This window comes from Heliconius melpomene, chromosome 20, assembly GCF_056956725.1.
Source record: "Heliconius melpomene rosina isolate 202511_hmr_F chromosome 20, ASM5695672v1, whole genome shotgun sequence".
Taxonomy (NCBI): Eukaryota; Metazoa; Arthropoda; class Insecta; order Lepidoptera; family Nymphalidae; genus Heliconius; species Heliconius melpomene.
In genome coordinates this window covers 7,975,311-7,992,061 of record NC_140408.1, presented here as the reverse complement: position 1 = coordinate 7,992,061, position 16,751 = coordinate 7,975,311, and the positions used below count along the sequence as shown (strand labels likewise).

General features: G+C 34.0%; 1 protein-coding gene across 3 annotated transcripts; it reads right to left on the bottom strand.

Moving 5' to 3' along the window:
* Positions 1–513: 513 nt before the first annotated feature.
* On the bottom strand, positions 514–16,388 carry arm (armadillo). 3 transcript variants are annotated; one of them, XM_085204004.1, is made up of 16 exons: positions 16,250–16,388; positions 15,895–15,962; positions 15,515–15,639; positions 14,909–15,014; positions 14,371–14,581; positions 13,498–14,080; positions 13,033–13,179; positions 12,750–12,872; positions 12,219–12,389; positions 11,662–11,832; positions 10,989–11,180; positions 10,620–10,734; positions 5,511–5,665; positions 5,024–5,090; positions 3,690–3,720; positions 514–2,916 (listed from the first exon to the last, which is right to left on the bottom strand). In XM_085204004.1, the coding sequence occupies exons 2-15, from the start codon at positions 15,929–15,931 to the stop codon at positions 3,716–3,718; spliced, it is 2,208 nt and encodes a 735-aa protein (XP_085060130.1). In that variant the 5' UTR covers positions 15,932–15,962; positions 16,250–16,388; the 3' UTR covers positions 514–2,916; positions 3,690–3,715. The 3 variants fall into 3 exon arrangements, with proteins under 3 accessions (XP_085060130.1, XP_085060128.1, XP_085060129.1); XM_085204002.1 differs by lacking the exon at positions 3,690–3,720; XM_085204003.1 differs by lacking the exon at positions 3,690–3,720 and having other exon boundaries at positions 1,957–2,916; positions 5,511–5,659.
* Between the last annotated feature and the right edge of the window lie 363 nt (positions 16,389–16,751).

Genomic DNA, 16,751 nt, shown 5'->3' with positions numbered 1-16,751 from the left:
TACACGTTGGTTATTGAACCAAGGTATTACATTATGTTTATTAAATTAGTTTTATTTTTAGTTCACTTTTAATGTTGTTTTTACTATACGTACCTATACTAAAGTGAACATTAATTATCAAAAAGTAACATCATAGTATTAAATTACGAAACTATTGATGGTCACTAAAATAGTTAGTCAGCATTGTGCATTGATAAAAAATATGATTTGTCAATGACGTTAATTATGTTAGTATAAGTATAATATTGTGTATTACCTCGAGTGGGGATCGACCCCACAACCGGTACGGTATGTAAATATAATTGTCTTTTAATTCATTTGTGCTTATTGATATTAATTAGTAGCAATCGGAACAGAGCATTTAGTAAAAGATAACTCATGTAATTTTAGTTCTGTGACCAAAACAAAATTTCCACTATGACAAAAACTTATGTCAAAAATTCATAATATGTGTTATATACTTAAGAAATTGAACTACAAGGATTAAAAAATATACATAAATAAAACACATAATAATTTTAAAATTTACTTTAATATCCATACATAAATGGACACAAAACGATACTTCAGCAATGTCTTCATATGTCAAATTGTATAAAAACATTGGTAAAGGTACTTAAAATATCAAATAGAAAAATTATATAAGGACCCTAGAGGAATTACGATATAATACTAAATCTTATATTAGACGGTTACATTACTCTAATACTACGTGTGTATTTTTTACTTGTGCATGTACTAAGTTACATATGTTTGGGATAGAACACATTACTTATTAAGATGGGTCTACACTCGTCTTATTATTTCATAGTAAATATTTAACTGAAAAATGACGTTATTTAAGCAGATGTTATATTAAAAGCAAAGGTGCAAATCATTTTACAGTCAAAACTAAAAAGTCCAGTTCGCTAGTGTACACACATCATAACACTTCTATTGTCGCTACAGATTCCATTAAAAAAAGAAGAATATTCTAACACAAAACTCGGTTACTGTTAACAAATTATCTTCTATTCCATTTACTTCGCTATCATCTAATGAGAAACCAGAGTCTCAAATACATCTTTATAATTAAACATGTTTAAATTTAAATATATTTTCCAATTGCTAATTCCGATTCATACAGTCATAATGTGGTTATATTCACACTTGGACACTTAAAGTTAGTACTTTAAACTATAAAATTTAAAAAAAAAGTTGAAAAGCTTTTCTATAAATCAAAAGTAATTTTCGATTCATTTATTTGTTATGAATCAATTAAATAAATCAGGTACACTATCAAGTGTCCAAGTGTAAACATATAATGATTTAGATAAAAACAAAATGGCAGTCAAGCGTATAAAATACAACCTTACACAATCAAACAGTCTTATGCGTTATTAAATAAAATGTCATTCAGCCGATAATGTAAAGTCACACTACAAACGTAAATGCACGAATTAGACAAATCAAATTACTTAAACACTAAAATATTTTATTCTATTTAGAAAATGCATAGTATGCGATTTAGCGGGGATGGAGGCAGAGGGAACCTACTGTAAAGACACTGTGCCTGCCTTACGCACCGCCCAATTTTTGGTACACTACGCTTTGTCTTGTCACCAGAACGAGGAAATGAAAATAATTAATTCCCCGAGTGAGAATCGAACCCACAACTGTCGCGCCAAGACGGCTTCATGTTTACATTAACATTACAAAAGAGAAAATAAATATCAATGCGTACAATTCCGTATACTTGATTTTGAGTTAAGTTAACGAAAATATTATCCCAGCCCAAAAATATTACTTAATTTGTAAGTACAGTAAACAATAAGCATTTTCTAAATAGAATATTAGATATTATTGTAAAGCCTATACATACTTAGTGTATAGTATACCCTATGTTCCGATTACGCATTTCATACGTTCGCGTACAAAACGATATAATCAATGCAGGGCGACAGGGTTTCCTTTTTTGATTTTTTTGTGTAATTTTCAAACATAGCACCACTAATATTTGTATGTGTCAATTAAAATATTTAGAAGCCCTTGACATGTTCAAAAACCGGTATATCACAGAGTTGAATTTGTTCTGTTTCGTAAAGAAACTGTAAATTTTTATATGGCAAATTAAAAAATGATAAGATTTACAAAATATGTAACGATGTAATGTAATTTACTTGTGTTTATTTTTCTAATTCTGTTAATTAATGTTTTAGGTAAAGACATACTTTGAGGTTACTTCTACACGTCACTTCAATTTAAACATAATGTAACTAAGATATCAAATAAAGTATAATAAAGATATAATCAATTAGAAAATATTTTGGGCTATCAGCTAAGTTACTCATTTGAAAGTAACTAAGTAATAATCCTATAGTTTCACATTCATATTTCAATTTATATTAAAAAAAAAATTTGCATAACAAGTTTATACAAACTGACAATCACACACAAAATTTTAAAAAAATGTATAAAGAAAAACAAACATTCCTTACCAACATCAAAGCATGTCTCTATCTTTCCAAATTTAAACTTTGTAATTGACAGTTGAATTATGGAAATCATATTCTTTTAACATTCCATAAAAAAGAAAACGAAAAACAAAAGAAACATTTCAAATTTAAAATTTGCAATTAACATATTTTGAATTAATTGCAAATTTTAAATTAGGAATGTTTCTTTGTCTTCAACAAATAAAAAAATAGAAACATTCCAAATTTAAAAACCATTTAAATTTTCGAACGTGTTCCAAATTTGAATCCCCTTACAGATCGGTGTCATACCAGGCGGCTACGTTGTTGTTGTCGTGCGGCGGCTCGGGGAAGGCGAGGTCGGAGGGGGCGCCGGCGGGCTCCGCCTCCATGTCCATGTCCATACCGAAACCGCTACCTATCTCTAGGCCCTGCATTGAATCTATCGGTATTTGATCGTAGCCTGTAAATATAGAAATTAATACAGACATTAGTTTGATTGTTTGTTTGCGAATAAGCTAATAGCTTATACCTATCATTTATTATGTACTATTATTAGTAAATAATATTGTTGTTATTTAAGACATATTTTTAAGATGGTTATTAAATATTTATAGTACAATTTCTATAATGAAATTTTGTTTTTATAAACAATTTATAACATGGTGGCGTAAAAATAAAGCGTATACTTTTTATTTGATTATATGACTTTGTATGAACACTATTTTACAGTTTTACATATATAATGTACATAATTAAATTAATAAGTTCATTCACATTTAATGTATTTTAAGCATTTAAGAATGTGTTAATTAATCATAATCAAAAACAAAAATGATTCATATTTCTAGGACCTATAACAAAGCATTGAAGATAAGGTATGTAAGTACTAATATAAAATGTAACTTCAACTGATTTATTTTATATAAAATACACATAAAAATAACTATAGAACATATACGAAAAAAAATCGTAAATATACAAACAACTGCCACAGAAGAACACACCAAATGTATTGATCTCTGTCTTCTTTATAATGAAATTTGTTTGTCTCCTATACTTTGTCATCAATTTAAATGCTATTTTATTAGTAATAGACCGAAGTTCCAGCAATAAAAGCTAGCACTCAAAAACTCACACAAATAAAAAAAAAGTGTTAAACACATATAATATACATATGTACACATAGAAACACACAAAAACACAAAACAAAATAATAAATAATATACCCATCACCTGTTCAGTGATAAATAGGTCCCGGATTAAGCTGCATGTAAAGAAGAGAGAGAACATATTTATACATAGATTTTCATATACAACATAAGTGCTTATTACATTTACTAGACATGTTAGCTACTTTATGGTATATGTAAGAGTTTCATATAAAAAATATTTAATATATTTTAATATGTGGCGGTGAAATGTACAACTGGTTATAAAGAAGATTATATAAATACTATAATCATAATAAAATCCTTAATTTTGTAAATTTAGCTGACAAATAACAAAAAGGTGAATATTAAATAAACTCAAAATACACATATTTTATTTAAAAGTTTAGGTAACATGAAAAAAGTACTAATTATTCATTAAAACATTGCTAAATCTATTCTACTATAATAACAGAAGTCTAGTCAGAAGTTCAACAGAAGTCGTCATTATTGTTAATACAGGGTGAGTCATATTGAACTTTCCGGTTTTGGAAGGACGTTGCACGAAGAAGGGAAGGAGTAGAAGGGTGGGGATGGTGTCATTAGACGCGCCATGACATGCAGTTTTAGTGTGAGCAATGGCTTGGTCGGGACAACATCGTGCGTTCGTAGTTGAAGAGTTTATTAAAAATGGCGGCTCCGTGATCACAACACAGCGTGCGTTCCGTTTACATTTTGCTATTGGTCGACGTGATCCCATTCCCACTGGACCAACAATCAGAAATTGGGTATCAAATTTTAGAGCAACATCATCAGCATTAAAAACAAGACCACAAGGCCGAATTAGGACGTCAACGTCAGCGGAAAACGTGGATAGAGTGCGGGCTTCAATTCAACAATCCCCTCGGCGTTCTGTTCGGAAACATGCCGCTTCACTAGGATTATCTTTCAGTAGTGTCCGCAGAATACTGCATAGAGACCTTAAATTTCACCCATACAAGATTCAGGTAGTGCAAGAATTAACAGTTAGAGACTTAGACACTATTCCGCTGAATATGACTCGACGAGTAATGGACAACTTCCGGGAAAGGCTTCAGCAGTGTGTGGTCAATGGAGGTAGACATTTACAGGATATCATTTTTAAAACCAACTAAATTAAAACTGCATGTTATGTGCTTTCAAACAATAAAATAATTTTTACTGCATGTCGCTTTGTTTTTAATACACACCTTATTGAAATCGGAAAGTTCAATATGACTCACCCTGTACAAAACAATATATTAATTCAATTGATTATAATAGTTTAAATATTTTTAATCTACTACACTATACCTATATATTATCTGTTACATATACCATATAGATCTACTATATATTCCAAGTTAGTACCAAACATATGTTCTAAATTTGAATGCTCACCTTGTTGATGGAAGGATGGTCGCGTCCCATACAAGCCCTCATACCCTTGTTCTGGCCCGAGCATGTCCTAGTAATGTTTAACGTTCATAGTATCAATAACAAAATAAAAAAACAAATCTATTATTTTTAGGCAAATAAATTAAAATGTTGATGATACAAAAATGAATATAAGTTAATCAATTAAAGTGGGCTTGTAATAATACATGACTTTTTACAATTGACTATAAATTGGTTTAAAAAAATAAAATAAGCGATATTTAAAATATTTATGATAGTCATATATAACATTGACGGCGTCTAACAACCATCTATCTTCTGAAGTTGAAATGGACAAGATAAAATAATATTAATTCTTGTTCAAAAATTATCGTTCAATCTAAACAATTGTACACATTCTTACTTTTATTTCCTAACACAAGAACAAAGTTTCACTCACAAATTAATTAAAATTCACATAAATAAATAAATAAAAAACCTCAGAACTCACTTGCAAATCGGGCTGCATGCCTAAATCGTTGGGCCACATTTGCTGATCGTCGCGGAAGAGCGAGTTGGTCAACTCCATGGATAGTCTCTTCTTGTAGTCGTGCGGCTTATCCTCAGACATGCGGAACAGGACCGCGGCGGCGTACGTCGCTACACCTGACAATATTATACCATTACTTATTTAAAATGTTTTTGTACATGCAAATACGTGTATGTGTTGAGGATTACGTGGGGGACACCGATACCATTACCACCAGACTATACAGTCTGACAGTAAATGTGACGGTAGTGGGTTCCATTCTCACTAGGAGGAATGAATTAATTGCATTCCTTCGCTTTGGTTTTTTTTTTTTTAATTTGAGCTCATCATGCAATCAGTCCGAAGACTATGAGCAGATTAGTTGAAAGAATGTGGCGGGTGAAGCTTGCATCGCATTAGATAAAGCTTCGCATAGATAGTTTAACTACTGTGGCGCTTGCAAAATGTAGCGTCTCTTTAGCCGGCTTGTCATGTTCTGGCTGATTAATTGGCTAGCCAGTGGATTTGGGTGTTTGAACAATCTGGTTTTATATTTAGAAGATAAAAAAATTATTTCATTCTTCACTGTATGAATAGCTAAGTGTTCGTGGACTTCATTGATTTTTATAAACCAGGGTAAGTTGGCTATTTGTTTGAGAATATTATTTTGAGCTCTTTGTATCATCTGTATATTACTATCACAAGCAGAGCCCCACAGTTGTATACCATACGACCAGATGGGTTTTAGTACAGTTTTATAAATCAATAGTTTATTGTCCAGAGATAATTTGGAGTTCCTGCCGAGTAGCCAGTACAATCCTTTATATTTTAAATTTAATTCTTCCCTTTTGGTTCTTATGTGCTTTTTCCATGTTAATCTACGATCAAGGTGCATACCCAAGTATTTGACCGAATCTGCGTGAGGAAGTGGATGACCGTTTAGAGTAACAGGTGGACAATTATCTTTTCTCAATGAAAAAGTGACATGTGATGACTTTGTAGTATTTAATTTGATCCTCCATTTTTCTAACCATTTCCCGATTTCGTCAAGTTGATTTTGCAGAATCTCAGATGCTGCTTTGGGGCATCCAGCCCTAACCATTAGTGCAGTGTCATCTGCAAATGTTGCAACAGTAACACCAGGAATCTCAGGCAAGTCAGATGTAAAGATTGTGTACAGTATGGGTCCTAAGACTGACCCCTGGGGTACTCCAGCGTGTACATCATAAAAGGTTGAAGTAGCAGAACCTTCTTTTACCTGGAATATTCTGTCAGATAAATAAGACTCTAGGAAACTGTAGAACGTATGCGGTAGGAGAGTTTTTATTTTAAATAGTAGCCCAGTATGCCAGACTTTATCGAAAGCCTGATGTACGTCTAAGAAAGCTGAAGAGCAGTACTCTCTACACTCGTAGGCACTCCGGATGACATTGCAAACTCTGTGTATTTGTTCTACAGTGGCATGTTCTGACCTAAACCCAAATTGGTGTTTGGGTATTATTGATCTTTCATTGATGGATTTCAGCAGCCTAGAGAGAAATATTTTCTCAAATAACTTGGAAACAACAGGTAAAAGACTAATAGGGCGGTATGAAGTTATGTCGTGAACTGGTTTTCCCGGTTTCAAGATCATGATAATTTGAGAAACTTTCCACATGGCAGGGAAGTAACTAACTCTCATGATTGCGTTAAAAAGGTTGGTTAAAAATGCAATCGCTTTGCGGGGTAATTCTTCAAGTACTTTTTTATCAATTAAATCAAATCCTGGTGCCTTTCTGTTATCCATCATTTTTATATTCTTAATTAATTCCTTCGGTGTTGTAGGTTGCAACGGGAGGTCCAATTGATGATCTTGATGGAGTTTTTTGTGTATGTAAGAATCATCAATACCATGTATTTTAGGATTAGGAGTGAACGTTTTTGCTAGATGTTCAGCAAAAGCATCAGCTTTCTGTGATTCTGTCCTTAGCCATTCGGTACCTTGGCCTCTGAGTGGGGGTTTTGAAATCAGCGGCCGATGGCGACTTTTAAATGTACGCCACAGTGAGTAATTTGTGGAAGCAGTTGGAGTCAAGGATTCCATGAAAGCCTCAGCTGTTGCATTATGAGCATCAAGAATACTTTTCTTAAGGTCTTTGACAGCTTTATTTAATTTTGCCTTGTCCGACGGATGTCTGCTAGTGTGCCAAACTCGGCGCAATCTGCGTTTCTCTAATATTTCTTCTCGTAATTTTATTGGAACTACCTGTTGTTTACTATTATTATCTGAGACGATTTCTGGAGTACATCGCCAACAAGCGTTCTGAATTACAAGAGTAAATTTTTCTGCGGCACTATCTATGTCATCTGCGCATTTTAAAGATATTTTCAGATGTAGCTCGTTTTGGACCACATCGCGAAATGACAACCAATCTGTGAATTTATTATATAACATTGGCTTTTTATCGTAAAATAAGACTGAGTTGCTCACCGTAAGTATGACCGGTATATGATTGGAGGAGCCATCTAAACAAGATTCAACATTGGTAAAGCAAGATAGAGATTTAGAAATAAAGAAATCGAGAAGATCAGGTAATCTCTTAGGATCTGTAGGCCAGTGAGTTGGCTCGGGAGTTGCAAACACAGACAAATATTTTTTGTCTAATGTTTTCTTGAGTTCTCTCCCGCGTGTAGTTACCAGTCTCGACCCCCAGTGCGTGTGCTTACAATTCCAATCTCCTCCTGCCAGGAATCTAGTGCCTAATGTATCAAAGTAGAGCGTGAATAATTCTTCTGTCATTTTATGCTTTGGAGGGCAATATACTGCTGACACATTCAAGTTTCCATCCTTGTCATGTATGCAGATAGTAGTAGCTTGGATATGTTCAGTCATGTACCCTGGCAATTGGTGGTGCTGGATTGATTTTCTAATAATTACAGCTGTGCCTCCATGAGCCGTGCCATCGGGATGATTTGTAGCATAGATATTGTAATTAGGTATGTTTATTAGGCTTTGCTCTGTGAAATGAGTTTCTGATAGTAGAAGTAGAATATCTAATTTGTGGACGTTAATTAGTACTTCTACTTCATGTTTATTTGGTGCTAACCCATTCACGTTCCACGTAGCAATTTTAAGAGACGTCATTTTGTTAATTTATTCAGCAGGTTTGTGATGAGACTCAATAAGGTACTCATTTGTTGTAAGATAACATCCATTTTTTCAGACTGTTTCTCGAATAAAAGTTCCAGTTTATTTTGAGTTGTAATTTTTTCTGATTTTTCTTCGCTTCTAGGTGGAGAGTTTCTAATAACATGGGCATAAGTTTTTTGTGGGGATGATAGGTTTCTTTCTTCTGCGGTAGATGTCTTGGTTGGAGGTATAGTCTCAGTTCTTTTTGAGCCAAGCGATTCCATGGTTCGTCTATTAGGGATTTGTTTCTTAGACTTCCTAGATAATATTTCCCTGTATACTTCGCACCCCTTGTAGTTTGCCGGATGAGAACCTAAGCACAATGCACAAGTCGCTGGAGTACTGCGGTCTTTCTTAGGGCAGTCTGCTGTTTTGTGTGGTTGAGCACACTTTACACACCTGTAAGGCCGCATGCAATAATTTTTTGAATGCCCATATTGCTGGCATCTTTGGCATTGTACTATTGTTTTCCGCTTTTTTGGGTCTTCAATCACTACATTTTGATAGTATACCACTTTGATATCTTTAGCTAATTTAATGTTGGGGCCTGGTAAGAGATTAATAAAGAAGGTAGACGTAGGTTTTTTATCAGCACCATACTTGGCGTTAATAATTTCTCCAGTTATACTATTGCCAGTGTTTTCAAAAGCTTCCTTTATTGCTTCATGTGGTGTAGAGTGGTGTAGGTTTGTTATTACCAGTCTGTGGCATCTTTGGTCTTTTCTATTAAAAGTGTGGCCTATAAGTTGGTTTTCGCGGATTACAGAGATAATATTTTTGTACGTTTCCACATCAACACAGCTTATCCTTAGCTGGTTTCGGTTGACAATTTTGTAGGTGAACTGTTGTTGATTTGCAGCTGTTACTAGCAGATCTGTTAACTTATTAATATCCTCAATTCCGTAAAGGATAATAGGTGGGGGTTTGCTTATTTTTCTCACTTGGCCTGAGTTTTCATTTTCGTTAACTGATTCTACAGGTAGGATGTGGAATCTATTATTAGTATATACTCGTTCTGGAGATGGTGATGTAGAAGTTTTTCTTCGCTTAGGATTTCTGAGCGTGGGAATTCTTTGCCAATCAGGAGGACCAGCTAGATCCGTGTTCTCTTCTTGGTTAATATTGGAGGCATCAAGAATCTCACTGGTGGTGGTGTTTTTAATGTTGCCAAGAGAAGCACTTCTCGGTCTAGTAATGAAGAAGCTTCTGTGGAAGGCTTGTTGCACAAATTTCTTATTGCTGCCAGTAACATTCACTGCCATAGAGGCCTGGTCGCCCACTTCTATGTAGTCTTCGGTAGCAAATTTCTCACCCTCCAGCCCGGGTACCGGAGGGCGCCGGGGGTCAGCCGGAGCGCATGACATATCACTCTCGTTATCTGTCATTAACCATAAAAAGTAGGTGGAAGGTTTTCTAATAACACTTATCCAGGGTGCTATTGCCACTCTTTTAGAGGGTATTTAGTTCCTCTTGGCATGTGGATTACCGGTGAAGACAGGTTATTGTACCGCCGCCTGTTGCTCGGCGTTATTACCCGTTTGGCACCACCCGGGGAACACGTGTAGGGTGAGCCTAGGATTAGGTGGTAAGTCCTACGGACGCGGGTAATTTCGTCCCCCTAAAAATTTGGAGGAAAAATGGAAACAGTGCCTAAACATAAGGTTCTCTACGCCTACCCTGTTAAATACAGACAAGAGAATTTTTGTAGTTACATTATTTTTTATTTTTTAAACAGAGATGATACAAACAACAAAACAAAGCAAAACCTGGAGGCTCTACTTGTTGAGTACTCGATGCCGACGCCGCCATATAACATAAATCTCAAATGAATATTTATTTTACTATCGTTCTCTTCACCAAAATAGCTAAACCTCCTTCACCTATCTGTATATTTAAATTAAGCAATATAAACCAATCATTACCTTCATTACGTGAATGCAGCAGTTCAGTGAGCGGCGCTGTCGCCCCTTCGGCTTCTATCATTTCGGCGCCTTCTTTATCAGCGGCCAGTTCACAAAGCACGCCGGCTGCTACGCGCTGTACATAACAAAAAATTTTAAAGATATTAATTCAATTTCAAAACATTTGTGCAGATTTATATATACAGTAGAGATAGTTAATAACATAATTTTTTACTAAGTCAGATTATTTCTTTTCACAAAAAATCTTGATTTCTCACCGTTTAAATATGCTCCAGCGTAATTTAAGGAATGTGTCAAAACATCGAAAAGTAACAACAACAATAGACAAAATTGCATACTAATTAAAAAAAAACAAGATAACAAACAAACCTGTATATTCTCAATCTCATTAAACAGCAGCTGTACAAATATAGGTATGACATTCTGCTGTCTAATCAAGGTGCGGTTGAGACCTTCCCTTGCCAGAATGTGGAGTGCTCCCACAGCACCTTCGACTATCTCCTCCATACGCACGCCGTCCGCATACGTTGTGGTACCACCGGTCGATACTGATGTACGTTGCTGGAATAATTGTATGTAATTTAATGTAACATATGTCGTATCAAATATGGACAAAGCGCGGCGTTGAGATCCGCCGCTCAACACGCAGTACAATCGAAATAGGCTGAAAGTAGTGAACGGAACCCCCCTACGGAACTCCCCTCTACTTACCCTGCTATGTGTGCGATATAATGTAAAGGTAAACAAAAATTGTACAACACGGCTATAATGTAAAGCAGGCGAAGCCACGCGTGGGTCATTATAATTTTATATTGATTCTAAAGGATGGTTGTTTTAAATGAGGTTGTTTGTAGTTTAACATACGAAAGATATCTCATATATACTATGCTATAAAATTTTACACATTGTTTTGAATGACTGTTAATGTTATTATAGATTCTTTTTAATGTTAATGTTATTATAATTGCTTATATCTTAACACACAATTATAATATTATCTAATCAAAATCTAAATCTAAAAAACAAAAAACACAACACTTACCCGCTGTGTGTCATTGAACGCGCGCAAAAGCAGCCTGACGAGGTGATGCACTGCGCCGTGCTCGCGCAGCGGCGCGTGGTTGGCGGGACACAGCGCCAGGTTGCGCACGAGACCCACCACCGCCTTCACGAGGGGCCAGCGGGACGGCGGTTGTAGGAGTTTCACTATAACCTGTAGCATAACCAAAAAATTTAAATACAGAAATATAAAATCATGCAAAGAAAACTGTAAATAAATTGAAGGATATCTGTCACAAAAACAAATCTATCTTAAGTTATTTAACTTTCATTTTCTGAATGTGACAGAGTAGAACAAATACAACTGGCAGTTATCCATTTTGAGATGCTAAGTATGCATGGAGATAACGCCTTGTGTCCTACAGCAGATAGGAATGTGTATTCAACTATAATATTTACCCTGAATAGGAATCAAACTCACAAACATTACATTTAGTCAAACATGCCAAAATTATTTACATATAACAAGAATTTTAGTGTATTTATAAAGAATATCTTTCTATCCAAAATGTGAATGACACTTTGAAAAAAATAACTTACCGGCAATCCATAATGCAGTCTAACAGCATTCTGAGCCATTTCACTCTCAACATGTCTTGAAGTAAGATGGCGTAAAGCGCACACAGCTGGTTCAGTTATCTCTTCGCGGTCACCAGCTGACACCACTGTACGCACTAACGCATCTACACCACCGGCTTGGCATACTGTTACCTGAAATATTAATTTTACATGAATATTTAGTTTAGCAAATAGCAAATGAATCAAACCCACACATATTATCACTCAGCTAGATATGTCCCAAACATGCAGAGATCCTCAATAAATTATTTGATAACATTAATATAGTGAAACAAAAAAATGATCAATATCAAAAAGATATGGGTTTCCCAAAATATGATAAGAAATTCAACTAATATATACCTCTTAGACATATCTATTATTTAATATGAAAAATAAATACATTTACGTAACCACTTATTTACGGAATGTATTATTATTATCAAACCAAACACTACATCAAAAAGTGAGTTTTTAGATAAAAATTACAATGAAAAAAAAAAAACCACAAACCTTATTGCGTTGGTTGTTGCAAGTCAAGTTAGACAAGATGCCAGCAGCACAAGTCACAATGTTGACATCAGTGGATGCAAGCACTTGCACCAAGCTTTGCAGTAGAGCTTCTAATCCTTCCACCTAAAATAATTAGTAAAGTTAAAGACAATTATTATAATCCTTAAATTAAAGTCATTTTAAGGGCAAAGGGAATCCATGTTTACAATCAGACCTTGGTCTCTTTGCACTTTGCTTTAAGTGGAATAAATTAACTTAATTTTAACAACTTATAAACATTTACCTTAGTAGCAGCATCGGACAAATTACGTAAAGTCCAAAGGCAGTTTTGCACTAGACGGCCACTGGGGTTGCCTAAATGCATGGCAAGAGCTTGCATACCACCGGCTTCTACTATAGCTGGTTTGTTGCTGGAGCATACTGACAATACCTAGAAAACGAATGCATTTAAATTAAATTTAATATACAATGAATTAACACATATTTACTGCTTGAGGGTACAAAATAAAGCATATTATGACAGACATATAAGTATAGATAGATAATTAAATATATAAGTATAGATTAGACATTTGAAATAGATGGATATTATAGATAAATCGACTTTAAATGGATGGACCATTACAGAAAATAAAAAAAAATCTTTGTTATACAGAATAGAGTATAACAAAGATTTCTCAGGAAAATAATTTGACCAGAAGGGCGAAGCTCCCTAGTTCTGCAGGATTAATTTTAAAAGCCTACTAACCTTTAAAACTCTGGATGTAGTCCACAGCAACTTTTCATAATCGTAAGAGCGCATGATGCGGACCAGTTCAATAGGTCCCTGAGAAGCAAGAATTATCAATTTTGACTCTTGATTCCCATAAGCCAAAATTTGCAGACAATCAGTGACAATGGCAAGGAACTTCACATTATTCCTTTGAAGGAGCGCAACCATTTTTTGTAAGCCTCCAGCCAAACGAACAGCCATTTTGGAACCATCTTGATGCAACAACAGATTATGAAGTGTTGTGATAGCATAAAAAAGAACTGATTCAACTGGAGAACTCAGTAATTTGACCAGAGCTGGTATTCCACCACTTTTGAAGATGGCCAGCAAACCTTGTCTATGGTGGGACAAGTTATGTAAAGTTCCCACTGCTCCCTTAGTAGTTTCAAGATCATTGCTGTTAGATATGGCTCGTACTAAAGCAGCCACCATTTGAGGTGAGTTCATGATTGCATGTCGAGATGCTTCCTTCTTGGACAACTGGTGGACCATCATGGCAGCTTGAGATACAACCACTTGGTCTTCATCATTTAACAGCTTTATCAAATCAGGTATAGCCCTAGAAGAAAATTTAATAATGTTTAGAAAATTGTATTTATCTATAAAAAATTATGTACTCTTTTTTAGGAAAATTGTGCAGGAGAACTATTGTTTATATAGAGGAGTGCTGAATGGTAATATTTTATTTAAAGTTAAGTATAAAAATACATTAATTTATTTAATAAAATAAGCACAACACACACTACTATATGCTCACAATACATATTGAATGACTCCTAAATAATTGGATTTTAAAATAAAATTGGATTAATAAGAACAATATGTTTTAAATATAGATTCAAGATTTACCTTGTAGCTAAATCAGCATCATCTTGATAATTGATAAGGTTAACAACAGCATGTTTCAACATCTGAGAAGGCTCAGAAAGTCTCTGAACAGCTGTCGGCTGAGCCGGGTCTAATTGTGTAGACGGTATCTCTATACCCTCTTCGAGGGTCTCAGGAAACATGGCTGCACGGACACGCTGGGAACGAGTTTGCGATAGCTGCTGATTCATATCTAAAATAAAATATGCTAAATTATTTTTTTATTATATAGAAATAAATGCCTTATTTTTTACCATTTTCTATAAATCAAAAGAGATTATAAGCAGAATAACATTTTATAAACTGTAATTTAGTTCTTTATAAAATACTGCTGTAACTTCTTTATCTCATAGTTTAGATGGTTGAGAATGAGCACTATGAGGTTTTAGTAAATATACATGCGGTTTATTATCATGTGGAAATACAGGACCAATTTGAATCCCTATTTAGAAGGGAACCACTGTAATAACATGATTAAATTAATCAAAAAACATTAATTTACTAGAGGAAACAAACTTACCATCCACTTGCTCTTGTGTAAAACCCTGAGCAAAGCCCTGGTCAAGATCAAACATAAGTTGATCGCCTTCCATCTCATCATCTTCCTTGCCTGTGAGTGATGGCACCTAAAATCATAAGGTATTTTATTAAGATAACATATTGTATTTTCAGTATATTTTTTATAAATGATGTTTTATAGTATTTCAGGTTTTATCTATAGCTAGAGAGGGTAAGTAAATCTGAAAAATATTCCTCAAATCAAGTCAATATTCCTCAGTCAATCAAACCCATGAGTGTTTATAAGTCACACTCTGCTGCATATAATATTGTAAATTAAAATTTATCTAGTCATAAGTGTTTTGTTTTTGTTTATATCATTTCAATAGTTTAGCCTCCAAAACTCCAAAATAATAAGGCAAAGTTACTTGCACATTTATAATTTTATAATACTTGATCTAGATTACATTTATAATACTGGTGTCTATACTACATAAAGTAGAAATTATCAATAAGACGCATATAAATATTAATTGGATACAACATTAGACTTCAATTTTAAAACCTAGTTATTACAAACACAATTTAGCTGCATATTATAAATGATGTTACAAAGACATTTTATTACCTGAGTAGCAGCTCCAGAATTGATACCAGAGTCCACCAAGTAGGAGTTCTGCTGCCACATAAGGGTTTGTTGCTCCTTGCTTGGTGCCATAGGCACATCAGACCCACCATAATTACTGTGAGACACTGGAATTTATAACATGAATTAATTATTGGAGAATATTTAACTTTTAATATTTCATAAAAATCCTTTTAAGAAAGTTTGACATATCTTTTTAAAGATTCAGTCAATAAACTCAAAACAATAGAATAAAATAATAAATAATATTATAAAATAATAATTCATAACGCAACAGCAATATCTATTGAATGAGTCACTACTAATATCATGTTTTTAACTATTATTAGCCATTATAATGTACAGTTGTAGAATATGCTTACTTGTGCGACTCTGAGATGTTGGTATCTGATAGCTCATGGTTTAGCGGATGCAGCGATGCACCCTGCGCCTATAAAAAATAAACTATGAAAGCTAGTACACGACGCAATCGAGGCTATTGATTTACAAACAATTCTATAAAACATGAAAAAGGAAGTCTTTGAAAACACTTTAAACTTCACTCATCAAACCAATTTACGAATTGATGGATATCTTGCGTTGATTTAAGAAAATAAACAAAGTATGTAGCAAATCATATGAACTAAATACCACACCCGACAATTTTTAGAAATTGATTTTTAGACGATCTTAAGATTTATACGCAATAATACTGGGAATATAGCGTCAATTACGTACCTTGAAATTTTAAGCCACACACAATTATTATTACACGATATATAGAAAAAATTAGTAAATAAATTAGCAAGTGCTTTCTCCACCTTCACCTAACCTGACATGACAATATGGCGTCGTAGTCGGCAAAATTCGCTAGTCCTCGGTATTGACTAGACGCTTATACGGCATCTCTTTCTAGCAAAGAGTATTTGACTATTTTTGTCTCATGCTCCCTTCGTCGAAATTGATTTCTTAGGATAACGCTTCTTTTTACGCATTTAAGTATCCCGTATATTATGTACTTTAAAAAGTATAAAAAAAAATATTTTATATTTTTATTACTTGATGTTCATTTTTAAAGATATTTAGAAAAATATAAAAAAAATAAATCTTAAATTATAATATATAAGCTTACCCTGAAAGCAATAACTTTTTACGTTTTCTGGCACGTATTATTTGTAAATAAAGAGAATATTATTGTTACGTTACAATTGATAACTTTAGGGATATTAAATAATATAAA